This window comes from Diceros bicornis, chromosome 8 (genome assembly GCF_020826845.1).
Source record: "Diceros bicornis minor isolate mBicDic1 chromosome 8, mDicBic1.mat.cur, whole genome shotgun sequence".
Lineage (NCBI taxonomy): Eukaryota > Metazoa > Chordata > Mammalia > Perissodactyla > Rhinocerotidae > Diceros > Diceros bicornis.
In genome coordinates, this window is record NC_080747.1 from 77,907,244 (window position 1) to 77,934,637 (window position 27,394).

At 35.9% G+C, this 27,394-nt stretch overlaps 1 protein-coding gene across 4 annotated transcripts in view; it reads left to right on the forward strand.

Moving 5' to 3' along the window:
- The window catches only part of PDLIM5 (PDZ and LIM domain 5), a 213,282-nt gene that overhangs the window by 150,617 nt on the left and 35,271 nt on the right, over window positions 1-27,394 (forward strand). For all 4 annotated transcript variants that reach the window (XM_058547520.1, XM_058547521.1, XM_058547524.1 and 1 more), the window contains one exon: window positions 1,589-1,776. In XM_058547520.1, the coding sequence (XP_058403503.1) occupies window positions 1,589-1,776 (188 nt within the window). The remainder of the gene's footprint in view (window positions 1-1,588; window positions 1,777-27,394) is intronic.

The window sequence follows — 27,394 nt, forward strand, 5'->3', positions numbered from 1 at the left end:
GCTTGATTCCTGCAGCAATGAGTTATGACAAAATGTGCAGTGTTGTCTACCAGAGAAGCTCATAGAAACTAAGTACTTAAGACAAGGTTTTTATTGGGGCTCGTTACGTAGGTACCCTGTGTCTAATTCGTACCAAAATTCCAGACTCTCAGAAGGAAAGCAGGTGTTTAGCATAAACCACATTGTTTATATAGTTTAGGCACAGTGATCCACCCTTATCTTTTAGAGAAAGTTTTATGTGACTGTAAGGAGCTATTTACCAGCCAAATTCCCAAAGGCCAGTCAAAGGCCAACCTTGCAAGCAGGCCTTCCTAAGGATAGGCGGCCTCAGCCCACTTTGTTAGGTGTTATCTGAGTTCAAGCGGCATTGGGGAAATTAGATGTTCTCGTTCATTTGGTAGTATAGCAGACATGGTTGAACTGGAAATTTCTTTTTGTTGAAATAATCTCAACCTAAACAGCATAATTAACGGTATTTATTTTACCGAAGTTATTAATATAGTATCCTATCTTTATCGATCTATTCTTCCAGCTGTTAATTTCAGTTATTGAACGAATTGAGTTTCTGCATGGAATTATTTAAGCAATCAGTACCTCAATTTCTACTGGAAAGTTAGTAGGATGTATTATTATCGTTGTTGTTATGATAACATTATTATTATATTATCTATTATTATAATAGTAACAATATTATTAGTGGTATTATTGTTATAATACTTCACTTGAGAGAAACTGCTATGGTATTGTATCATTCCAAAGTACATATTTTATAATTTGAGTTACCTAGAATTGTTTTTTGGGAAATGACAATTTATAATCATAAATAACAAATGACTGGGTAATAAAAGCTATATGATCTTCTAAATCAAACTGGAAGGAGCACATGTAAGACCTCCTGTTAAGCAAATAACTCTGATTAAGAGAAGACAATGGTAGTCTTCTCTCTCATCTCCCTGTATTATGAACACAGAATGCTGGATGTTCTTTTAGACTGGGAATGTTGTCTCTTATTTACCACTGTGTGGCCCATGCACGGCACAATGTCTGACATATAGTAAGTGCTTAAATATTTATTGAATGAGCGAGTGACTGAGTGAGCATGTGAGTGAAAAGACTGGCTGGTGAGATGTCAGGGAAACTTAGATCATAAAATACTAGAAAAATGTGGGAAAGGGAAGAGAAAAACCTATGCCATTTCATAGAGATTATCAGGAATTCTCCTATAATTAATTGTTTTAATCTAGATGACTCTTCTGAAATGTTGAGATCGAGAGGAATAGGAAGAGGAAATTAGCTTATTCTTTAAAAGGATTGGCTGTGTAAATTTTTCAGTAGCCTAATTTCTCATGGTAGACCTTTTAGAATTTCCAGAGTATTGAACAAATGCAATCTGACTCTTTTCCTTTTGTTTTCTTTTTTTCCATTTTAAAGAGAGGCAGTCCCTCAGTCATGGTTTTAGTGTTTTAAAACATCAGTTCATGAATATTTTTGTTTTCCTTAGAGATTTCATAGATGGAGGAAAGAAAGGATCATTACTAAGTTAGATTGCTACCATTTCACCGAAAATGTTTCCTTATTTTCTTTCCAGCAACTCCCAGGAGCCTTCTCAGCAGCTGGCTCCGTCAGTGGCTTCGGCACGGAGCATGCCTGAGAGGTCGGCAAGCCCAGCCTCCGCCAGGCCAGGGGTGGCCGGGCTCACCACTGTGGCCGCCTTCCAGCCTCTGGGAGCCACCGGCACTGTCAAGTCGCCAGGCTGGCAGCGGCCAAACCAAGCAGGTATGCCGAAGAAATTTTGCACTTTTTGCTTTTCTTAAGTGTAATTATGAAAATGTGTTCTGAGATATATGACGGAATTCACTGGTGAAACCTATTCTCAACCATCTCAGATTTAAAAAGGAAAGAATTGCTATAGCTATTTTTCTCTCTGAAGTGTCTCATAAACAATCTCTGTGTGTATTTGATACAGTTGCCATTTGTTTTTCATCATTATAGAGCTGGGCATTTCCTTGTTTCCTAGATTACTCAGGAAGCATGTGTTGAATTGTAAATTTGGGGTCATATTAATGAATTATTTTGTTGGAAGGTAGCCTTGGTAATACAACATTTTAGTTTTGATTATGTATACAAAATAACAACAGAAGCATTTATTGACATCAAACAGTTATTGAAGAGAGAATCTTTTACTTCTTGTCCTCTGAAAATTTACAAGGCAGAAGCAGAAGAAGGACACATTACTAGACAGAGAACATTTGAATGATAGGATGGATGGAACAATTTGGGCTCAATCTGGAAACCTGAGTTTTCGTTCACTTCTACAGATAAATAGCTTTAAATAAAGTCACTTAACCTCTTTGACCCTCAGCTTTCTGATCTGCAAAATGAGGGGAGACTAAATGATCTCCTCTTTCTCCCAACCTGAGCAAAGTTTGTGGTTATAGGACTATAGTACGTCCCTTAACAGAAGATGGGGCTACACTTAAAGGTTGATAATCCCACCTCAGGCTTCTCTGCTCACTCTTCACACTCCCCCTGGATGATCTGTCATCCAGATTCCTTTTACTGCCTAACCACTGATAATTTACAGTCCTTTCTCTCCTGAACTCCATATGTTTCCAGGTGGTACCTCAAATGCAGCAGGTCCAAAAATATCAAAATATCTCTGGGACCCAGTCACCAGAGCTAGAACGTAAGCTCCATGCCCTCATCTCACACTAACACCTAATAATTCCACTTTTTAGTATTTCTCAAATTCTTCTCTCCTTTCTGTGGTCAGAGCAATTGCCTTGGTTCAGGCCCTTGTCATTGCAAACAACTTCTAACTAATTTCCCTATGTCCTCTCACCCCATCAACTGCTGTTGCGGCTGTACTGCAGCACGTGGTCTTTCTAAAGCTCTGATTGCCCACGTCACTCTCCCGCTGCAGATGCTTTACTGTATTTCCCATTCCTTAATTTATCATTTGAGACCTTTTTCACTCCGGCCCCTGCTCACTTCTCAATCTCATCCCCTGATGCTCCCAGTTTATAATCTGTGCCGTGGTGCTACTAAAGCATCTTCAGTTACTGAGACATGCCGTGTTACCTTGCCTTTGAAAGTTCTGGTCCCTCTGTGTAGAATGCACTTTTTTACCTAGTCTCCTGTATAATTCTAGTCTTTCCTCGTCAGTTTTGGGATGAGGATTGATTGAATACACAGGGGGCTGCTTTTAAAAATATAATAGCTTTAAGAATTGATCATTTATTATTGTTTAAAAATATTTTTTCCAGTTGTAAGGATGGATTTTTAGTTAATTTAATTAGGAATCCACCTTTGTTTTGTATTTTCCATAGTGTTTAAATATATTAGATACTAAATATTTAACTTCATTTGTTATAAATAATTTATATTTAGAAAAATGCTAATTATTTATATAGTTAAAATTTATTTTATAATGTCATTTTGTATAGTTTGAATTACCATCACATGTTGCTAATTTTGCAAAGAAGCTTGAAGTTGTGCGCCATGGGGGGAGGAGAGACCTTCCCCACACTACGTGTGATCTAGACTATTGTAAAGAAAAGACTATTATATTACTTTTGAAAACTTAAAATATTTAGACTAATATCATTAGCCTCTGAAATTTCTGGACTATTGATTTAGCAAGACCTGTTCTTGTGGGAAAAAATGCTGACGGCTCAGCCCCATACATTGTTAATTATTTCCATTCACTTAAAGCTTACCTATGATGATGGAAGTTTGCTGTAATTATTTTGTATGTGCATTACTATAGGGAAAGTAACTTTCAGAAAAATTCCTTTGGCATGGTAATTGGAAGGGAAGAGGAGAACGTTTCCTGAAAAAGCAAGGAAAAGATTAAATTTCTGAGATAGAAACTGATGGGAGGGCACAAAGTATATGTACTGTGGAGGGCAGACAGTATATGTACTGCTTTGGGAAATTCAGAAACTATGGTCAAAATACCACTGCTTATTAAAACGAAAAGAAAAGAATTCCGGTTGATGTGAAACTCCTGGAGAATACACTACAGTGAAATTACCACAAGAGGGCAACAGAATTCTTTCTTCTCTGAGTCTAATTTAATTTGTTAACAGTAATCAAAGCAGGCAAATAACGCAACTATAATCATGATTCACATGGTTAGTATTTAAAATATTATACTTTTTACAGGAAATATAAGTAAATTTAATTTGAACAAAACTGTAACAGTATAAAACATTATACATTATATAACGTTGTACAGCATTGATATTATAAAAAGAAAATACGTTTTGCCACTAAGTCATGGTTGAATTACATCATGATGCTTAGCTCAAATTGGAAAATATTTGCATAACTCCTGCTGTTTATCTTGCTGTAGGTGCTACAAACTGGCATTTAATGAGTTATCATGTTATGTAAGTTACTCATTCTATACTATTTTGTATAAATTATAAAATAGATACAAAATTCCCAGCCACTCAAATTCTTTTATTCTACTGTACCGTAGTCGAATGTACCATAACAGTATACCATATTTGAAAACAAACCAAACAAAAACACCTCAGAATCTACTCTTCATCTTTGATAAATAGTTTCAGGAGCTTCCTAATGCAAATGAAAAAGTTCTTTTGGTTTAGGAGGTAATAACTGTCTCTTTATGGGTTCTTATGTTCTTAACAATTCTCCGTGAAAACTACAGTGCCAGTCAAAGGGAGGCAGAAGCTAGAGAGGCGAGTTGCTGGGCTTGTGTGGACTCAGATAAAGCACTAACACAGGTGGCATTGCTTCTCTCACACTGAGAACTTCAGGCGTCTTTCTCTTGATAATTCACAGCTGTGCTCTAGTGTGGGTTAAAAAAAGAAAAAAAAGGATTTTTGTATCCCCCCCACCCCACCCTCACCAAAGAGTGACTATTACCCGTGATGTCATTTTAAAATAATTCCTACAGTTGGGTGCGAAGAATGGGATCACAATCCCTGAACTGCAGTCTGTGACCCACTTAGTTGATCATGAAATCAGTTTAGTGGATCATAGCCAGTATTTTCATAAACAATGAAATAGAAAACACAAGAATATTTTAATATGTTAAGTATTTTAACATATAAAGAGTAGGTATCATGTTATGAAAATGTGGTTTTAGTTTTTAAATATGTATATAAGTAAGTGTGTATATATACACACATACAAACGCATATATTTTGGGTCAGGAGGCGAAGTGTATTTATTACTGTGTTTTATAGTTAAGAAAAGGTTTGAAAGTCACCTATATAAATAAGTATTTTAGTCATACTTTTATCTATTGGGTGATGACTAACATAGTTTTGAAATGGTAGCCAAAAAAAAAGACAGCGCTGAAAGGGCTAATTGAAATTTTAAGACCTACTAGCATATTCTGAACCTGTCCTGGGTTTCTGTTACCTGCGCTGAAATTCTGACTTTAACTCTTAGGTCTTTTCGCTTGTGGTGTTATATAGCCTGTGTTACGTGGAGGTCTTACAGGAACACAGGAATGCTATACCAGTTGATCAATAGGAACTGGGTGTGTATATAGCAACATTATAGTTTAGATTGGATCATCTTCTTTTTCTCAGGCATATAGTTTAACATACACTACCACATCCACACAAACTTGCCAGTGACTGACAAAGAGCTAAATATTTTAGGATGCAAAATGTTCAAAAGTTCATAGTCTGCATGAAAGTATTAAGATACAATAGAAATAAGAATCCAAGCTTGAGTTTTATGTAAGCTAACAATACTACTTCCTACTTGCCCTGTGTCTTTAGTAATATTTCCATAATTCATATGCAATCATCCCTTTAGAAACATTGATTTGATTTAGAAATATACATAAAAGGTGAGATTTTTCTTGTTATTTTTCAGAATTGGGGATTTGTACTTTTTAAAATTTATATTTTAATTCACTATATTTGTATATCTAGTAGATTTTTTTAATGCTTGAAACATTCATATTATTTATAATTAATAAGTAGTTAGATAGATATTTTCAAAACCTCTGTAAATTTAATGGTATAAGTTTAAAATATGTTCCTGTGTTTATGTAGGTGACCTAATTTGCTATGTAATGTTTTCCCTAGATTCTGTTTAGGTTGTGTATACCAGATTAGGTGAGTTTAGTGCATTTGATGCAAGTATATGTATAAAATATTGCTATCTGACCAAACATAGTCAAATGTTTTTCTCAAATCCAATCTTAAAGTCATGAAGAGCCATTATATGTTGGAAGCACATCAGTTTTCTAACTTTAGTTTAATTATATACACCATGAGAATGACTAATTCATTAGAACCTAAGCAGTGCTTTGCTGAACCAGGCCTATTGCTCACTGTAGCCAGTTTGCTGACGGTGGTGGCCCTGAAGAATAGGAATGCCTGCCCTACGGGGTATGAATTTCGGAAGGCCAGAGATGGTCCCCAAATGGAGCATTTTGAGCCTTCAATTTCTTTATCTCTTAAAATAAGGATCTAAAAAAGTCCCCTATAGCATTGCTGTGAAGAATAAATGATGTAACATATATTGAAGTGCTTGGTACATAGAGGGTTCTCAAGAAAGGTTAAGTTTTTTCCCCTTTATACCTGTTAGTGACAGCATTAATAACTTACACTGTTACCATCCAGCAGAACAGTTCTCCTCCTATACTTCCCTGCTTGAAAATGTTTTGGGCTCTCTGTTGCCCACACATTAAATGTTTGGCTTATGGTCCCTTTACAACCTCATGCCAACCTTCTTCTCCAGCCTTAATGTTGTAATATTGTTCCTCATGTTCCCTCTGATCCAGTCCCACTAAAGTTCATGAGTTCATACCATTCCTTCAGCACACGGCTCTGTGCTTTGTACAAGCTGGTACTGTTATTTGAAATGCTTCTCCACCCTTCTACCCCGTACAAATTTCTATTCACTCTTTAAGACCAGATGTCATCTCCTTTGTGAACCTTTCTTGAGCCCTCTAAATAGATGCCTATTCTTTCTCTCTGTTCCTACAAAATTTTGTTGATGGATTTATTATAGCATTCATCATATTCATTTTAATTGTTTACATATGTGTCATTTACCACTGTTTTTAGATCCCCTCAAAGACGGGGATCATGTCTTACTAATCCTTGTTTACAGCACCTAAACAACCCCTGGCACAGTTGATAGGCCCTCAGCAAATGTCAACAAATGAGTAAGTGAGTGAGTGGATAGGGTAGTTTGTCTGATTTTGGACATCTTCTTCATATGATTTGTGGGATTCATAAGACATTGTTCTTTCCTCCTACCAGACTTGAAATTCCCACAGCAGTCATTGAACAAAGGTGGACATGCTGTCTGCCAAAGGCTGCCATTAAAAACTATAATATTGCTTAAGGAGAAGAGGACTTCACTCTCCTTGAAGCATTAAACTCCCATAAGACTTAAAAGTTGTGAGCCTAAGCAGTACTATAGTTAGTACTATATTATTTATTTCCAGTAATTAAAAAAATTCATAATCAATCTGAAGCCCTGTTGTAAGATTTTTTTTTCTCAAAAAATATGGTCATTTATGGCATATAAGGAACTCAGCAGTGGAGTGCAGAGGAAATATTAGGTATATTCACCTGTTTCGTCACTGTGGACAAATTAACTGGGATGCAAAGCACCAGTAAATAACAGAAACCAGCAAAAAAGGTGCAAAGAGTTAAATCAGGTTACTTGGTCCAGATCAGAAGGTGTGGCAGTCTGGATGAATGGAAAGGGGAGAAAGACCAATAAAGTTCCAGTGATTCAATGCTAAGATAGAATATATATTTATTTATAGTGGAGTCATATTTTATGCAAGAATAAAGTGTTAATGTTTGTGCCTAAAGTAAAATCACATGTAGTTGATGCTTCTTAAATATTTTTAGGAAGAGGCCAAATTGGAGCGGGAACAACATATGCAAAGCCTCTCAGAGAACTTGGCTTCCAGGAGGAAAGGCAAGGAGTTCAGAATGTGCAGGACTGTGTAGTGGCCAGAAAGAAAGTTGGATGGGTTAGTACACCAGTCAGAAAGGGCTTTGAAAGTAAGAGTGTGGATTGATGCAGAAAGGAAGCTATTAAAGGATTTGTAAGCTGGAAAGTGACATAAACAGATTTGCGTTATTAAAAAATCATTATAGTGTTAATGTGTTTAAAAGATCATTATGACCTCAGCGTAGAGATTAAGAGTGGAGTCCTGGAGACTATTTAAGAGATTGTTGAGGTAATCCAGTATAGAGATGATGATAATAGATATTACCCTGGGCAATGGCAAGAGGAATGGAGAGAAATTCCAAGAGCAAGAGAATGCAAGGTGCTTACACAGCTGACTGGGTGCAAGTTCTAACCATTGCTCTCCCAGGGAGCTTGGTTCCCTGTAGAGTATTTGTGTATCCTTCATTAAAACACTGGTAGAGGATTGTATTTGCCTTGCAGAAGCTATACGTGGTTCTGAGTCAGTCAGACTATGGCACAGAAAATTGGTTGAATGTATCTTTAGGTTTTTTTGTGTAAGTGTCTAGTTAAGAAATATAAACCGAGTGGATTGCATCTTGTACTTGAGAAATAAAGTTTACTTTTATAACATAAGTAGTCTATTTTTGCAGCATTTCCTCAGACGAGTGCATTTATTTCCCCTAAATCAGCATTTTCTACATGTTGACTCTTTTTAAATTCTTTATAGTGCAAATACCGAGATTGGTAGTTTGTCATGATCCTCAATGCATTGCTTGCCTTTGCAGGAAGCACTTGTACTACATGTTGTCGTGGAAATAGACATTATGAGATGGGAAAGGGGTTTCTTCTAAGACAAAAGAAGAAAAATTCTATAGAGCCCCATTGGTCAAAAATTAAATACTTATGTTGTTATTTGTATGTAATTCAGAAAGCTTTTAAGTCCATGGATAAGCTTTAAAAATTTTTTCATTAATTGTAGGGGTTTTTTTCTTTCCCATTTTCAAAATATGTTGATTTTGAGAGTATTTGTAATGATACTTAAATGTATTAATAATATCACAAGTATTTAATAAGTAATTTATAATTTCTTAGAAAAATTGTTGAGCTATACAATATTAGCTAATACTCTAATCACCATTTTCTTTAGAAAACTGTGTGACTTTATTTCACAGAGCCATTGAAAATAAAAGCGTTGTTATGTTTTCTTTCACAGTGTTAGTGTTGTCTAGCTGTGTTGAAATTTCTGCTTTGCTGTTTTCATTAGCAGTTCTTACAGCATGTGAGAATAAGGCCACCTTCATGCTGTCTTTATTGTATGTACACACAACTCCCTGTTTGTTCTTACGTCCCTTGATGTTGGCAAAAAATTAGTGGATTTCTTTTTTTTACTTGTATTGTTAAGTATGTCCATGAAGGCAGACATTCTACCGAGGAAAGTAAAGGCATTTCATTGATATTATGGACATACTCAATACACTAGTAGTATTTTACCGTTTAATATTAGACATTCTCAACCCGATACTCCACATTGAACAATATTAATTTCCCTGTATTCTACTTACAGCATCATTCTCTTTATATGTATCAGGTAATATGTATATAAGCTTTTTATTAGTGAATTTCTTTTTCCTTTATGAAACAGTTTTAATATATGCAGTAAAGGCAAGGGCTCATAATTGATGATGAGATTTATACAAATTGGTGATTTTTTTAAAAAAAATATCAATTATGTTTTGAAGAAGCACGGTGCAAGTAGCTGTAAATAGAAAAGTTGGGATCGTTTAAAAGTTGTTTAGGGACAGTAAATTTCTTTTGGTCAAATTAAAAAGGGAAAAAGACACAAACTTACTTTTCAAAATGAATATTTAGCTAATTTTAGCTTCTGTTGCATCCTGTGTTGGGGCGTACTCACCATTCCCATTTGGGCATTTGGAACTAAGGAATATAATGAGTCACCTTGAAAGGGGCAAACAACCTTGTTTAACAGTGAAATGGTGGGTATCATTGATTAGTGGTAATAATTATGGTTTTATAATACTTTTAACTTTTAAAAATATCTTTTTATTCAGAGTATACAATAAGATAATGTCATTAAAATTTAAAATGAGCATCATTTTACCAGTGAGGTGACAGAGTCTGAGAGAAGTCAAAAGAATTATCCAGAGTCCTATAGTGATTTGAACTAGTTATTTAACGAGGTAGTGCATTTTCCTGTATCACAAGATAACATCAGTGAAGATATTTTAGGAGAACTAAACCTCTTAGGGATAGTGTTGAAAGTATTCTTGCCTTGCATGGAGGATAAACTAGGTGACTAGCAACTACTAAGATCTGTTTCAAGTAACCTTTTCTTTGCATCCAAACTCTATTTTTTAAGCTTAGCTAAGATTCTAGTTAACATGACCCTCTATCATACCCTGCCTCTGTTGTGTGCTACATTTTCGCAATAAAGAAAAGCTTATTTATTCATTATGGACAGAACTTTGGAGAGATCTGATGTGTTCTTATTGTTTTTTTCAAGGAAGGCTCAGATATATTTGTGAGATCTGATTAGATCAAAGATTGAATGATGTGCATCTCAGTTGTAAGTGGATATAAATTTTATCTTTTATTTGAAGTCTAAAAGAGATAGGGGTGAGAAAGGAAATTACTGTTTCTACAGCCATCCCAAATTTCATTGTAGGCTTTACGCTCCAGTAATAAATCGAGATAACTAGATTTGCTTAGCTAAAATGGATAGATTTATTGGTTCCATTTTTAAATTTTTATATGAATAAGTAAACTGCTACCAGTCGCATATGTTTCATCTCTTCTAATAATGTTTTATTGCCATCTGCTCCCCTGCATTTTGACATCATTAAACTAAACGGTCCACTTGCCGTAAAGGCCTGACTGGGGCTGTCCGTTGTCAAAACCATGGTGTGAAACATGTAGATATGCTCTATCTCTTTACACAGCAAGATTTTTGTTTAGAATCATGACTCTCATTTGTTTTCTTTTCTTTCTAAATGTCCCCTTACTGGAATGTATTTCCATGTTGGAAGCTTTCCAGTTCTCTTGTGAAAGCTCTTCTTTCTCCCCATTTTCCTTTCATCCTAAAATTAAAATATTAAGTCTTTTACAAGGGAAGATACCTGGATTTATTCATATATGCTTTTCATAAAGAATTGTTACTTCTTATTAATTGATACATATGGTTTAAACCAGGGGTTGGCAAACTATGGCCCTTGGTCACATCTGGCCAACCACTTTGTTTTTATAAATAACGTTTTATTGGAGCACAGCCATGCTTATTTGTTTATATGTTGTCTATGGCTCCTTTTATGCCACAGTGGCAGAGTTGAGTAATTGCAACATAAATAATATGGTCGACAAAATCTAAAATATTTACTCTGGCCATTTACAGAAAAAATTTGCCAACCCTAGGTTTAAACCATAGGAATAAGGAAAATTATGCTTGATAATTCTGCACTGTCAATGCAAACTTTATTGAGAGTTGTGAGCAACCCTTGACAGCATTAATCCTAAGGCACTCTGTTGTGTGTTTGCTTGTGAACATCACCTGTAAGAAGAAAAACTCTGAGTGCAGATATCTTCTCCTTGGGTGTAGCTTTCATACCAGAAGAGTTGCTAGATCTAAAACATTGAATGTATTTTCTAAGTAGCTGTTGAATGAGTGGATATTTTATTTTTTTAACCATATAAGATCGTATGTCAGAGTATAATAATAATTGACATTTATGAAGCATTTCTTAATGATGACATTTCTAAGTTCACATAGTCAGAAACTAGAACTAGGAGCCCAAGTGTATCTTAACATTAGTCGTAATGTTATGCTAGATATACTGCTTCCTCCAGCATAAAACAGCTGAGCAGTGTTCTCTGCTTTTAAAAGATGTGAAATTCAAACATAACTTTGGATGATGATAACAAAGTTTCATTTATTTCAGAGATCTAATGACTTTGAGAGAGACATCTTAGAAAATTAGTAGTAGTAATAGAAATGGAAGGTTTTAAATTTTCCAGTAACTTGTAGTCATCATTAGAGACATTGTTGATATTGTTTGACATCGAGAAATCTCCTTAAATTTTCTTTCCCTTTCTGCTTCAGTGTTTTTGCCTATATTAAAAGAATTGTATCTCAAACCTGAGGTACATTTCTCCTTTATTTCTGAGATGAGGCTGCCTTCTCACTTGTATAAATAGATGAAAATTGGTGGGAAAATGGTAAAAGCCAAGCCCATTTGGGTTTCATGTTACTTTGGAAATAAGATATGTGAGAACTTGAGAGATAATGTGAGTATAAATAATTTTAATATATATCCTCACAGTTTTCTCATCCAAATATGACAAAATTCTACAAATTTAATATTTTAAATAAATTCTTAGCTTACAGAGTCTGTTTGAGTTCACTAGTGATCCTCTTTAGTGTTCCTGAGGTTGTGAGTCACTCACAACCTGTACCTGCAAGGTACAGACTGGGTTTCTTTTACTTGTAACTCTGACCAAATGGAAGTTTTCTGTGTAAGGTCACTTAGTAGGGAGAAAAAAATGCAAGTCTGTGTATCCTGAATTTTGATGATGTGTGATGGGACAAATTAAAAAAGAAGAGAACAGAACCTAATCCAAGTCCCCACACTCACTTTAGTTAAGACACTCTAGATGCACTTTAATCCAGGTTCTTAGAGTTGAAAGGCTGGTTGCTAATGGAGGAAACTAACCTCCTGAAGTTGTGGAAATATCTGATACTTAGCCTGGGGTGCACCTGTTCCAGTTCTTTATGGCACACATACCAGCATTCTCTACTGCTTAGAGAAATGATAATAGTTTAATCTGTCCAATTTTGCTTTTAATCATTGAATAAAAGAATCCTTGATTCCATTTAATAAAATTTGCACAAACCTCTCCAGAATGTACTTTCCTCTGATCCTAGATCTTGGCTTAACTTTAAACCTTTTCTGTTTCTACTGGATATGATTTCCTGCCTGGATTATGAAGAGTAGACTGTTGTTCATGCTTCCCACATAAGGAACTTGACAGACAGAGTGCGCAGATTCTATGCTGCTCTTGGCCACCATCTGTTTGAGAGGGTTGGGAAAGGGCAGAGAAGAAGGCACTTGCTGCACACGAGAATATGCAAGTGTGTTGCATCACCACCACCCAGTTTAGTATGTGTAAAATTTCTACCATAGCTTTGTGGACATATTCTCCGAGATGTTGTATTACAATATTTTATCTCCCCAAGAGTGCCCGATGTCACTTTGATGTAGCCCCGTTATTTGTATGAGCACAACATTAGCCTGAGTGTTTATAACAGGAACACCCCTCCTGGTTGAGCCAGTAGTTTTTCACAGCATAAAACCTCCCATCTGACTTCTGTCCTGTCGGAGCTATAAACATTTGTCTTTTTTCTTTGGGGAGGGAACATTAGTATTCTTGATATCAGCCTTATTTATGACTTAATAAGAATGAAATGTTACAGGATTAAAAAAATATTTTATGATCATCCGTAGATTTACTGCCATAACTTTCTCTGCTGCTTTATCTTAATTCAAATGTAGTAATTGAAATATTTACACCAATATAGAGTTTGTACAACACAATGGATTTAGCATTCTAATGCTTCAGGCCTGTTCGTCCTTAGCAACAGTATTAGATCTATAATTATATTTCCATTTCTGAAGCAGAATACATAAATCCTTTTAAATGTTTCTCAAAATGTGAAGACTCTAGCCTTATATCTGTGTGTTTTATTTCAAGAACTTTGCAGCCGTTAATTATAATGGCTAAAAAGTATGAGCAGCCAGGTTTAAGGAAAGAAAGTTAGATCTCTGTAGGAAACGCATCTTTTATGAAATACATGAAGGGCTTAAAAGTGATAACCTAAGCCGTTAGGCACCCCAGGGCAAGTAAAAAATAATGCTTTCATACATTATTCCTAAATTTATCCCTGCGGGCTCAGCGAGGAAATTAAAATAGCAGAAATTACTCATCTCAGTCATCACTATCCCCTTCCTCTAAACTGATCCGGAAGTTAGTACTTCTAGGTTCAGATCACGTTTAGGGAGATCTACCTTCATATGTTCACAGTTAAGGCCCTGACTGGAAAGAGGTTGGCACACAGTAGGCACATGATAGCTATTTGAGGGGTGACTGCATAGGGCCACAGGCTTTGGAGTCAGACAGAAGTGATTTTAGATCCCAAATTCTCCACTCTCCTCCTTTGGCCTCAATGATGCACCCTCCTGGTTTTTCCCCTCCCCCCTCTGTTCCCATAGTATTTATGTCATTTGCCTTATGCCTTAGGAGTTCTTCTCTTTTTATGCTACTCTTTCCCTGAACAATTTTGTCAACTCTCACAGCCTCAAATATCATTAGTATACTGATGACTCTTCACTCAGTTCTTCTAGCTCAGATATTTTTCCTGAGTTCATATATTCAATAGACTGTCTGTACTTAGATGAACCGCAAGCACCTCCAACTCAAAAAAAAAAACGTATGAGCCCTGGGAGGAAAAGACTCCTACATGTTTTGTGTACCCATGCATAGCAGAGTGCCTGCTACATTGTGGACTTTTAGTATATACTCAGTGAATGAATGAGTAATCTATAATTAAACTCACTATCTCACCATCATTCTAGCACTTATCCCACTATAACATAATTGACTGTTTGCTGGTCTATTACCTTATTTAAACTCTGTGAGGGCATAAATCATGTCTGTCTTGTTAATAGTGGTAAAGCCTAGCACATTATTTGGTACAAAGTAGCTGTTCAAAAAACATTTTTTTGTTCTGTATGTCCTCGGGCAAGTCATTTATCCTTTCTAAGCTTTATATTCTTGATCCGTTAAATAGTGATAATAATACCTTATAATGTTGTTGTCACCATGAAACAGTTTAGTATGTATAAAATTTCTCTTTTGTTTAACTCTTTACTGTATATATCTTCAAATATATATGTGTGTACATATGTGTATACACACACGTATATATAACTAGAGACTTCCGTTTCTTCTACGTGTATATTGCAAGGAGTGGGGAGATAGAGGGAATTATAGATTAGAAGAGCTTTAAGAGACATACAACCAAATGTGGTGTGTGGATCTTATTTGGATCCTGATTGATATTGTGTTGGGATGTGTGTGGTAGGCAGAATAATGCCCCCTCAAAGACATCTATATCCTAATACCCAGAACCTGTGAATATGTGAATATTACAGGGCAAAGGGGAATTAAGGATGCAAATGGAATTATGATTGCTTATCAGCTGGCCTTAAAATATGGAGATTATTCAGGTGGGCTCAATGTAATCACAAAGGTCTTTAAAAGTAGAAGAGGGAGGCAGAAGAGAGGGTCAGAGTAATGCAGTGTAAGGACTCAACCTGCTGTTGCTGGCTGGCTTGGAAGGTGGTGGAAGGAGGCCATGACCTGTGGAATTTGAGCTGCTTCTAGAAGCTGGAAAAAGCAAGGAAACAATTTTCCCCAGAGCCTTCAGAAAGAAATACAGCCCTGCCAACACCTTGATTTTGGCCCAGTAATATCCATGTAGGAGAACTGTAAAATAATACACTTGAGTTGTTTTTAAGTCAATAAGTTTTTAAGTACTTGTTACAACAGCAATAGAAAACTAATACAAGGGATAATCAGAAGAAAATTGAAAACTGGTTATGTGATGATGTTGAAAAAAATTTTGTTGTTGGTGCGATAATGGTATTATGGTTAGGTTTTTAAAAAGAGTGCTCTTTTAGGGATCATACTGAAATATTATGGATTAAATGACAGATCTTGAATTTGCTTCAGAATAGTTCAGAGATGGCAAGGGAATGAGTGGGATATAAATGAAACATGATCAGCTATGAGATGATAAATTGTCAAAGCTTGATTCCTCCCCTTTATTAAATTTTACTGGTTTTTAAAATAATGAATTGGTTCCTTAGCATCCTCTATCAGTGATGTTTGTTTAAATTCTAGAATTATTGTGAGCTCATGGGTTTAAACATATATGCAGTATTTCAATCCTTTGTAGTTATTGTTCTTATTAATGCTCAAACTGTCTCATCTGCTTCTTGGAGTCCAGTGGAGACAACTCGCATAGTCTTTGATAGCTTACCTGCTTTCTAAGTTGACAAGATATTCTAGACTTTCCGTGTTTGTTTTTTGCCCCAATCCTAGAATCAGCAGTTTCTCTAACCAGTCTGGTTCATTTTAGTGGGAAGACAGTAGTTTTGGTGCTGAGGTTACTCATTCCGTAAACACAGTTTTACTAAGCAGTATACCAGGGACTGTTCCAGGTGCTAGAGATAGAGCAATGAACAAAATAGACAGCATCCCTGGCCTGAAGGTGTGGAGAAATAGATAATAAAAAGCATATAAAATATGTAAGATGGGAATGAGCACTATAAAGAAAGATAAACCAGTTAAGGAGTATAGAGAATGCTGATTTGTGGGGGAAGAGTTTACTGTTTTATATAGGATGGTCAGAGAGATCCACATTGATAAAATGGCCTTTGAGAACAGACCCAGAAGGAAGTGAGGGAGCAAACCATACAAACAGCTGGAGAAAAGATTACTAAGCAAAAGGAATAGAAAGTACAAAGACCCTGAATCAGAAGCATACTGGAAATTTAGAGAAATAGTAAGGAAGCCAGTGTGCCTCGGATGTAGTGGGTATAGGAAGAGTGGCAGATCAGGTAAGAGAGGCAGCAGGAATCAGATTCTATAGGACCTTTGGCCTTAGTTCTAAGTTAGAAGGGAGCTATTGGAGGATTTTGAGCAGAGGAGTAGCATGATCTGATCTAGTTTTTACTGGCCTCTTGTTGGCAAGTGTGGAAGCAAGATCTGTGGGGAGTCACTGCAATAAGCCAAGCAAGAGATGATGGTGGCTTGGACCAGGGTGTACCACGGAGGTCTAAGAGGTCATCAGGTTATGTATGTCTCATATTGTCGTGGGCAGTTCATCTTCCAACACCAAACTTGCTCACCTGCTGAGTGGTGTGTTCAGCAGTTCAAAAGCAATTGAAAAATCTAGTAGGAGTAACATACCTTAGAAGACACTAGCAACATCTGTTGTTACTTAAGTTTGTTTTTTGGGATATCATCCTCCAGCCCCAATTGACTTACGTTTCCAAGTAAAGTTTGACATAATGTAGTAGTTTTTCGCCTAGCACATGTTAGTAATAAGAATATTTTACTGGAAGTTGAATAATTTGACTTGAACCAAAAGAGTTAACTGATGAGTTTCATGCCTATTTAAGTACAGTCTGGTGAGGTGTTTAATTTATACAAGATAATCTTCACTACTATTTTTTTTAAGTGTATTGATTTAGAGTTAACAGCCCTTTTTGAACAGGGATAGAAAAAAAATATCAAATAACCTACCTTATTCTTAATGCAGTTAGAAAACATCTGTTTTCAGAGAATTCACACATTGTACTACCAGGAATTCTATTGATCTTAATCTGTGTTTTCTCTCTGGCAACTATATAAACAAGTGCCTTTTACTGAGCTCAGTTATTTTTGAAGCATATAGTAAATAATTAGATAATTTCTAATTCCTTATGTATTACATAGTATTTTATAATATTATATATTACTTATATGTGTATATGTATATATATTACCTATATAATATTATAGCATGATATTATATAAGTCTCCAATAATATCCTTATGTGGTCCATTAATGCAGAAGTTACTTGGATAAACTTGATAATCACTTGGTTAGGGCCTTTCAGTGATTAGAAAAGAAAATTAAATCTCGGGATAGATTGCTTAAAACTTGTGTTAACTAATTGCTAAATAATGCAAACCTCAGTCATCTGCTTGAGGAAAAATGCAATTAAGATCTTTCTAGAGTGAAGAATTTTCACTTTATTTTCCAAATTATATATCACAAAGATTTCCTCAAAACAGGAGGTAGGTATCCTACTAAATTAATGAATATTATACGATTCAATTTTTAAAAATTCATTGTCTCCAATTTATAGTCCGTAGTCCAAAAGAGATGACTTTATTTCTTTGTAATACATTAAATTTCATGTTTAATAAGTAGGAGTCTGTTTGCTTTTTAAACAAGTCTTGCCGCTTAGAATTCTCAGATATCACTATGACAAATATTTAAAAAACTAGTAACTCACCATATTGTGGGTTGGGTATATTTTACTTGGTTAACCTGACAACTTTACATATTATATACTGAGAAGGTATTCTAGTATGCTGCTAGGTTTCCCACTAATTTATGTTTACTTATTTAATGATAATCTTTGTAATCTTAGGTTTGACTGTCATAGTGTTAAAAAAACAAAAGCACAGAATAAGTACGATTGAATGTCATTCTAAACCTGTAGAAGACTTGTAAATAACCATTCTAAAGTTAATGAAAGATATTCTCACCAACACTAGTGGTTTGGAGAGTACCTAGTGGCTTTACATTTCTAGATGAGTTTTGTGGTGCTGAAATGTATTTGGTAAAAAAGAAAAGAAAATTAATTTTCAAACATGGTCCCAGTAGGGTAGAGATTAGCCACAAAAGAAGCCAAATTTAATGAAAGTTGCTCAAAATTAATGTTATCAAGGAAAACTGGAGTCAAGAAGTAACTTCCTTCTAATGTTCTCATTGTGACACTTGACTGACTCACTCATTATTCACTTGGAATAAGTCACTTAAATTTTTTGTGACTTAGATTCCTAGATTATGAAATGGGGCTAATTCAATGCTCCTATTTAATAGTTCTACTAGAACTTAAAAGAAAAAACTGATTTTAGTACAAATAAGTACATTGTCATCTTTAAACTGCCATCTCTAAAGTATATATTTTTTTCTACATAAAAGTGATTTTTATGATGGGTTCAGTAAATTTGGAGTATTTGGGGCTCTGTACTGCCCATGGAAGAATTTTCTGTTTGGGAGTGCAGTTCTCTACAGAATTGCAAAGGAAGCAGGGCTCGATTTGTGGTGCTTCCCCTCTCCCAAGACCTCACCTTCTTACACCTCCCTCTCCCCAGTAAGCCAAGTGAGCAGAGGCCAGCGGGTTGGCACTTGACGGTTTGGAAGTTGCCCACTGCTGTGCTCGAGTAGTGAGAAATTCAGTCTGATGAAGTGAAACATCACTTTATTCATACAGGAAATAACTGTGCCTTGGAAATGTTCAGAGCTTGGTAATTAGCAGGGCTTCTGTAGCTTTGTGTGCGGGCCAATGTGCTAGCAACACAGCAACAAAACGGAGGTGTGAGAATTTCTGTCTTATCCAAAGTGGTTAAAATGGTGCAATAACAGAAAGCAAGGCTTTTCTTCCCAAGAAAGGAACAGCAGCAAGTTTAGAGCCTTTTACTTGTGTTTAAGACATAGTCACGTGTTTCATGGTTAAGAATGGCTTCTCATGTTAAATAAGTTAGTTCCCCGTGTACCTTCTCCTTGAGGCATGGACCAGATGGATTATGTCCCATTTTACAGTGACTGATGGAGAATTACTACACTCTTTTATTGCTAAAAATGTCTCAATGACTCAGTACTTTAGGGCTTATGCATAGTTGATGTGATAAAATAAAGGCACATGGTAGATGAAAGGGTTTGACTCTCTTTGAGGTCTGATTTGCAGATTTGTCATTTGGTAACTTTCCCACTGTTTGAAATCCTGAACCTAATCCACATTTTAAAAATATCTGCCTCAACAGTGTTCTTTAAAAAGGCAAAATGAAAGTGATTTGGAACATTCTCTTTTTCATTTACTTGATTTAAATGTTAATTTTTGCTTTCTATTTGTAAAAGCAGTTTTCTGGTAGTGGGTAGAAAGAACTATGTAGTCTGTCCTGATTTTTTTTGTAATTTTTTTTTTTATTGATGTCATAATGGTTTATAACACTGTGAACTTTTAGTTGTACATCCTTGTTTGTCAGTCACCATATACATGCATCCTTTCACCCCTTGTGCCCACCCCCCAATCCCCTTCCCCCTGGTAACCACCGAACTGTTCTGTCTGTGTGTTAGTTTATATTCCACATATGTGAAGTCATACAGTGTTTTTCTTTCTCTGTCTGGCTTATTTCACTTAACATAATACCCTCCAGGTCCATCCATGTTGTTGCAAATGGGACGATTGTGTCTTTTTTTATGGCTGAGTAGTATTCCATTGTATATGTATACCACATCGTCTTTATCCAATCATCTGTCAATGCACACTTGGGTTGCTTCCACTTCTTGGCTATAGTGAATAATGATGCAATGAACATAGGGGTGCATAAGCCTCTTTGGATTGTTGATTGCAAGTTCTTTGGATAAATAACCAAAAGTGGGATAGCTGGATCATAAGGTAATTCTATTTTTAAGTTTTTGAGGAATCTCCATACTGTTTTCCATAGAGGCTGCACCAGTTTGCATTCCCACCAGCAGTGAATGAAGGTTCCCTTTTCTCCACATCCTCTCCAACATTTGTTATTTTTTGTCTTGGTGATTATAGCCATTCTCACAGTGTAAGATGGTATCTTAGTGTAGTTTTGATTTGCGTTTCCCTGATGATTTGTGATGTTGAACATCTTTTCATGTGCTTATTGACCATCTCTATATCTTCCTTGGAAAAATGTCTGTTCATAGCCTCTGCACATTTTTTGATTGAGTTGTTTGTTTTTTTGTTGTTCAGTTGTGTGAGTTCTTGATATATTACGAAGATTAACCTCTTGTGGGATATATGCTTTGCCAATACTTTCTCCCAGCTAGTGGGTTGTCTTTTCATTTTGATTCTCGTTTCATTTGCCTTGCAGAAACTCTTTAGTCTGATGAAGTCCCACTTGTTTATTTAATCTTGTATTTCCCTTTTCCGTGTAGACATGGAATTCAAAAAGATCCCTCTATGACCAGTGTCCAAGAGTGTACTGCCTATACTTTCTTCCAGGAGTTTTATAGTTTCAGGTCTTCCTTTCAAGTCTTTGATCCATTTTGAGTTAATTTTTGTGTATGGCAAAAGATAATGGTCTACTTTGATTCTTTTGCACGTGGCTGTCCAGTTTTCCCAGCACCATTTATTGAAGAGACTTTCCTTTCTCCATTCTATGTTCTTAGCTCCTGTGTCGACGATTAGCTGTCCATAGATGTATGATTTTATTTCTGGGCTTTCAATTCCGTTCCGTTGATCTGTATGTCTGTTTTTGTACCAGTACCATGCTGTTTTGATTATTCTAGCCTTGTGTATATATATACTATTATAGCCTATAGCATATATATATTTTTTGTGTGTGTGAGGAACATCAGCCCTGAGCTAACATCCAATGCCAATCCTCCTCTTTTTGCTGAAGAAGACTGGCCCTGGGCTAACATTAGTGCCCATCTTCCTCCGCTTTATGTGGCACGCTGCCACAGCATGGCCTGACAAGCAGTACATCGGTGCACGCCTGGGATCCGAACCCAGGCCGCCAGCAGCGGAGCGCGCACACTTAACTGCTATGCCAAGGGGCCGGCCCCTCTTATAGTATATTTTGAAGTCAGGGATTGTGATGCCTCAGCTTTGTTCTTTTTTCTCAGGATTGCTTTGGCTATTTGGGGTCTTTTGTTGCCCCATATGAATTTTAGGATACTTTGTTCTATTTCTGTGAAGAATGTTATTGGGATTCTGATTGGGATTGCACTGAATCTGTAGATTGCCTTAGGTAGTATGGGCATTTTAACTATGTTTATTCTTCCAATCCATGTGCGTGGGATATCTTTCCATTTCTTTATGTCATCATTGATTTCTTTCAATGATGTCTTATAGTTTTCATTGTACAGGTCTTTCACCTCCTTAGTTAAATATAGTGCTAGATATTTTATTCTTTTTGTTGCGGTTGTAAATGGGACTGTCTTCTTGAGTTCTTTTTCTGTTAGTTCGTTATTGGAGTATAGAAACACAACTGATTTTTGTAAGTTGATTTTGTACCCTGCAACTTTGCTGTAGTTGTTGCTTATTTCTAATAGTTTTCTGATGGATTCTTTAGGGTTTTCTATATATAAAATCATGTTGTCTGCAAACAGCGAGAGTTTCACTTCTTCGTTGCCTATTTGGATTCCTTTTATTCCTTTTTCTTACCTAATTGCTCTGGCCAAAACCTCCAGTGCTATGTTGAATAAGAGTGGTGAGGGTGGGCACCCTTGTCTTCTTCCTGTTTCAGTTTTTCCCCATTGAGTATGATGTTGGCTAAGGTCTAGTCATATATTGCCTTTATTATGTTGAGGTACTTTCCTTCTATACCCATTTTTTGAGAGTTTTCATCATAAATGGGTGTTGGTCTTATCAGATGCCTCTCTGCATCTATTGAGATGATCATGTAGTTTTATCCCTCGTTTTGTTAATGTGTTGTATCACATTGATTGATGTGCGGATGTTGAACCATCCCTGTGTCCCTTGTATAAATCCCACTTGATCATGGTGTATGATCTTTTTAATGTATTGCTGTATTCGGTTTGCCAATATTTTGTTGATGATTTTTGCATCTGTGTTCATTAGCAATATTTGCCTGTAATTTTCCTTCTTTGTGTTGTCCTTTTCTGGCTTTGGTTTCAGGGTGATATTAGCCTCATAGAATGTGTTAGGAAGTGTTCCATCTTCCTTTATTTTTTAGAATAATTTGAGAGGATAGGTATTAAATCTTCTTTGAATGTTTGGTAAAATTCTCCAGAGAAGCCATCTGGTCCTGGACTTTTATTTTTTGGGAGATTTTTGATTACTGTTTCAATCTCTTTACTAGTGATTGGTCTATTCAGAGTCTCTGTTTCTTCTTGATTCAGTTTTGGGAGGTTATATGAGTCTAAGAATTTATCCGTTTCTTCTAGATCGTCCAATTTGTTGGCATATAGTTGTTCATAGTATTCTCTTATAATCCTTTGTTTTTCTGTGGTGTCGATTGTAATTTCTCCTCTTTCATTTCTAATTTTATTTATTTGAGACTTCTCTCTTTTTTTCTTAGTGAGTCTGGCTAGGGGTTTGTCAGTTTTGTTTATCTTCTCAAAGAACCAACTCTTTGTTTGATTGATCCTTTCTACTGTTTTTTTGGTTTCAATTTCGTTTATTTCCACTCTAATTTTTATTATTTCCCTTCTTCTCCTGACTTTGGGCTTTGTTTGTTCCTCTTTTTATAATTCTATTAGGTGTAGTTTAAGGTTGCTTATTTGAGCTTTTTCTTGTTTGTTAACGTGGGCCTGTATTGCTATGAGTTTCCCTCTCAGGACCACTTTAGCTGCATCCCATATGAGTTGGTATGGTGTATTTTCATTTTCATTTGTCTCCGTATATTTTTTATTTCTCCTTTAATTTCTTCAATGATCCATTGGTTGTTCAGTAGCATGTCATTTAGTCTCCAGATCTTTGTCACTTTCCCAGTTTTTTTCTTGTAGTTCATTTCCAGTTTCATAGCATTATGGTCAGAAAAGATGCTTGTTATGATTTCAGTCTTCTTAAATTCATAGACTTGCCTTGTTTCCCAACATATGGTCTATCCTTGAGAATGTTCCGTGTGCACTTGAGAAGAATGTGTAATCTGCTGTGTTTGGATGGCGTGCTCTCTATATGTCTATTAAGTCCATCTCGTTTAGTTTTTCATTTAAGTCCACTGTGTCCTTATTGACGTTCTGTCTCGATGATCTATCCATTGATGTAAGTCGGGTGTTAAGATCCCCTTCTATTATTGTGTTGTTGTTAATATCTTCTTTTAGGTTTGTTAATAGTTGCTTTATGTACTTTGGTGCTCGTGAGTTGGGTGCATATATATTTATAAGTGTTATGTCTTCTTGGTGGAGTGTCCCTTTCATCGTTATATGTTGCCCCTCTTTGTCTCTCATTACCTGTTTTATCTTGTGGTCTACTTTGTGTGATATAAGTACGACAACACCTACTTTCTTTTGTTTGCCATTAGCTTGGAGTATTATCTTCCATCCTTTCACTCTGATCCTGTGTGTGTCTTAAGAGCTGAGATGTGTTTCCTGGAGGCAGCATATTGTTGGGTCTTGTTTTTTAATCCATCCCACCACTCTGTGTCTTTTGATTGGAGAATTCAATCATTTACATTTAGAATGATTATTGATATATAAGGGCTTGATGTTGCTATTTTGTCACTCATTTTCCAGTTCGTTTGCATTTGCTTTGTTTCTCGTCCCATGTGTTTCAGACTATCCATTCAGTTTGGTAGTTCTGTATGATGGTTTTCTTAGTTTTATTTTTATGTATCATATGTGTCTCTGTTATGATTATTTGTTTAGTGGTTACCATGAGGTTTGTATAAAAAATCACGTAGATGAGATAGTCTGTTTTCTGATGGCCTCTTATTTCCTTTAACTAAGTCGATTCCGTCCCTTTCCTCTTCCCCTTCTAAGTTATGGTTGTCACAACTTATTCCATCTTGTGTTGTGAGTTTGTGTTTAAAGTGATGACGGTATATTTATTTTTAGTTTTTCCTTCCCTTAGTTTTTTTTTTTTTTTTTTTTTTTTTTTTTTGTGGATTTTCCCGATTTATTTATTTTTTCCTGTTGAATTTTTTTTTTTTATTGATATTTTAATGGTTTCTAACATTGTGAAATTTTGGGTTGTACATTTTTGTTTGTCCATCACCCCATATATGACTCCCTTCACCCCTTGTGCCCACCCCCCACCCCCACTTCCCGGGTAACCACAGTCCAGTTTTCTCTGTCCATGTGTTGGTTTATATTCCACATATGAGTGAGATCATACAGTGTTTGTCTTTCTCTTTCTGGCTTATTTCACTTAACATAATACGCTCCAGGCCCATCCATGTTGTTGCAAATGGGACGATTTTGTCTTTTTTTATGGCTGAGTAGTATTCCATTGTATATATATACCACATTTTCTTAATCCAATCGTCAGTCGAGGGACACTTAGGTTGCTTCCACTTCTTGGCTATGGTGAATAATGCTGCAATGAACATAGGGGTGCATAAGCCTCTTTGGATTGTTGATTTCAGGTGCGTTGGATAGATTCCCAGTAGTGGGATGGCTGGATCATAGGGCATCTCTATTTTTAATTCTTTGAGGAATCTCCATACCGTTTTCCATAGAGGCTGCACCAATTTGCATTCCCACCAGCTGTGTATGAGGGTTCCTGTTTCTCCACATCCTCTCCAACATTTGTTGTTTTTTGTCTTGGTGATTATAGCCATTCTAACGGGCGTGAGGTGGTATCTCAGTGTTGTTTTGATTTGCATTTCCCTGATGATTAGTGATGTTGAGCATCTTTTCATGTGCCTATTGGCCATCTGTATATCTTCCTTGGAGAAGTGTCTGTTCATTTCCTCTGCCCATTTTTTGATCGGGTTGTTTGTTTTTTTGTTGTTCAATTGTGTGATTTCTTTATATATTATGGAGATCAACCCCTTGTCAGATGTATGTTTTGCAAATATTCTCTCCCAGCTGGTTGGTTGGTTGTTCATCTTGATTCTGGTTTCATTTGTCTTATAAAAGCTCTTTAGTCTGATAAAGTCCCACTTGTTTATTTTTTCTTTAGTTTCCCTAGTCTGGGTAGGCATGTCATCCGAAAAGATTCCTTTAAACCCAATGTCAAATAGTGTGTTGCCTATATTTTCTTCTATGAGTTTTATAGTTTCAGGTCTCACCTTCAGGTCTTTGATCCATTTTGAGTTAATTTTTGTGAATGGCGATAGCACATGGTCCACTTTCATTCTTTTGCATGTGGCTGTCCAGTTTTCCCAACACCATTTATTGAAGAGACTTTCCTTTCTCCATTGCATGTCCTTAGCACCTTTGTCGAAAATTAGCTGTCCGTATATGTGTGGTTTTATTTCTGGGCTTTCAATTCTGTTCCATTGATCTGTGTGTCTGTTTTTGTACCAGTACCATGCTGTTTTGATTACTATTGCTTTGCAGTATGTTTTGAAGTCAGGAATTGTGATGCCTCCTGCTTTGTTCTTTTTCTTTAGGATTTCTTTAGCTATTCGGGGTCTTTTGTTGCCCCATATAAATTTTAGTATTCTTTTTTCTATTTCTGTGAAGAATGTCATTGGGATTCTGATTGGGATTGCATTGAATCTGTAGATTGCTTTAGGTAATATAGACATTTTAACTATGTTTATTCTTCCAATCCACGTGCATGGGATATCTTTCCATTTCTTTATGTCATCGTGGATTTCCCTCAATAATGTCTTGTAGTTCTCATTGTATAGGTCCTTCACCTCCTTGGTAAGATTTATTCCTAGGTATTTTATTCTTTTTGATGCAATTGTAAATGGTATTATCTTTTTGAGCTCTCTTTCTGTTAGTTCATTATTAGCATATAGAAATGCAACTGATTTTTGTAGATTGATTTTGTACCCTGCAACTTTGCTGTAGTTGTTGATTGTTTCTAACAGTTTTCCAACAGATTCTTTAGGGTTTTCTATATATACAATCATGTCATCTGCAAATAGTGAGAGTTTCACTTCTTCATTACCTATTTGGATTCCTTTTATTCCTTTTTCTTGCCTAATTGCTCTGGCCAAAACCTCCAGTACTATGTTGAACAGGAGTGGTGAGAGTGGGCAGCCCTGCCCCGTTCCTGTTCTCAGAGGAATGGCTTTCAGTCTTTCCCTGTTGAGTATGATGTTAGCTGTGGGTTTGTCATATATGGCCTTTATTATGTTGAGGTACTTTCCTTCTATTCCCATTTTATTAAGAGTTTTTATCATAAATGGATGTTGTATCTTGTCAAATGCCTTCTCTGCGTCTATTGAGACGATCATGTGGTTTTTATTCTTTGTTTTGTTGATGTGATGTATCACGTTGATTGATTTGCGGATGTTGAACCATCCCTGCGTCTCTGGTATAAATCCCACTTGATCATGGTGTATGATCTTTTTAATATATTGTTGTATTCGGTTTGCCAATATTTTGTTGAGGATTTTTGCATCAATGTTCATCAGCGATATTGGCCTGTAATTTTCTTTCTTTGTATTGTCTTTGTCTGGTTTTGGTATCAGGGTGATGTTGGCCTCATAGAATGATTCAGGAAGTGTTCCATCTTCCTCTATTTTTTGGAATAGTTTGAGGAGGATGGGTATTAAATCTTCTTTGAATGTTTGGTAAAATTCACTGGAGAAGCCATCTGGTCCTGGACTTTTATTTTTTGGGAGGTTTTTGATTACTATTTCAATCTCTTTACTTGTGATTGGTCTATTCAGATTCTCCATTTCTTCTTGGTTCAATTTTGGGAGGTTGTATAAGTCTAAGAATTTATCCATTTCTTCTAGATTGTCCAATTTGTTGGCATATAATTTCTCATAGTATTCTCTTATAATCCTCTGTATTTCCATGGTATCCGTTGTAATTTCTCCTCTTTCATTTCTAATTTTATTTACTTGAGCCTTTTCTCTTTTTTTCTTAGTTAGCCTGGCTAAGGGTTTGTCTATTTTGTTTATCTTCTCGAAGAACCAACTCTTTGTTTCATTAATCCTTTCTACTGTTTTTTTGGTCTCAATATCATTTATTTCTGCTCTG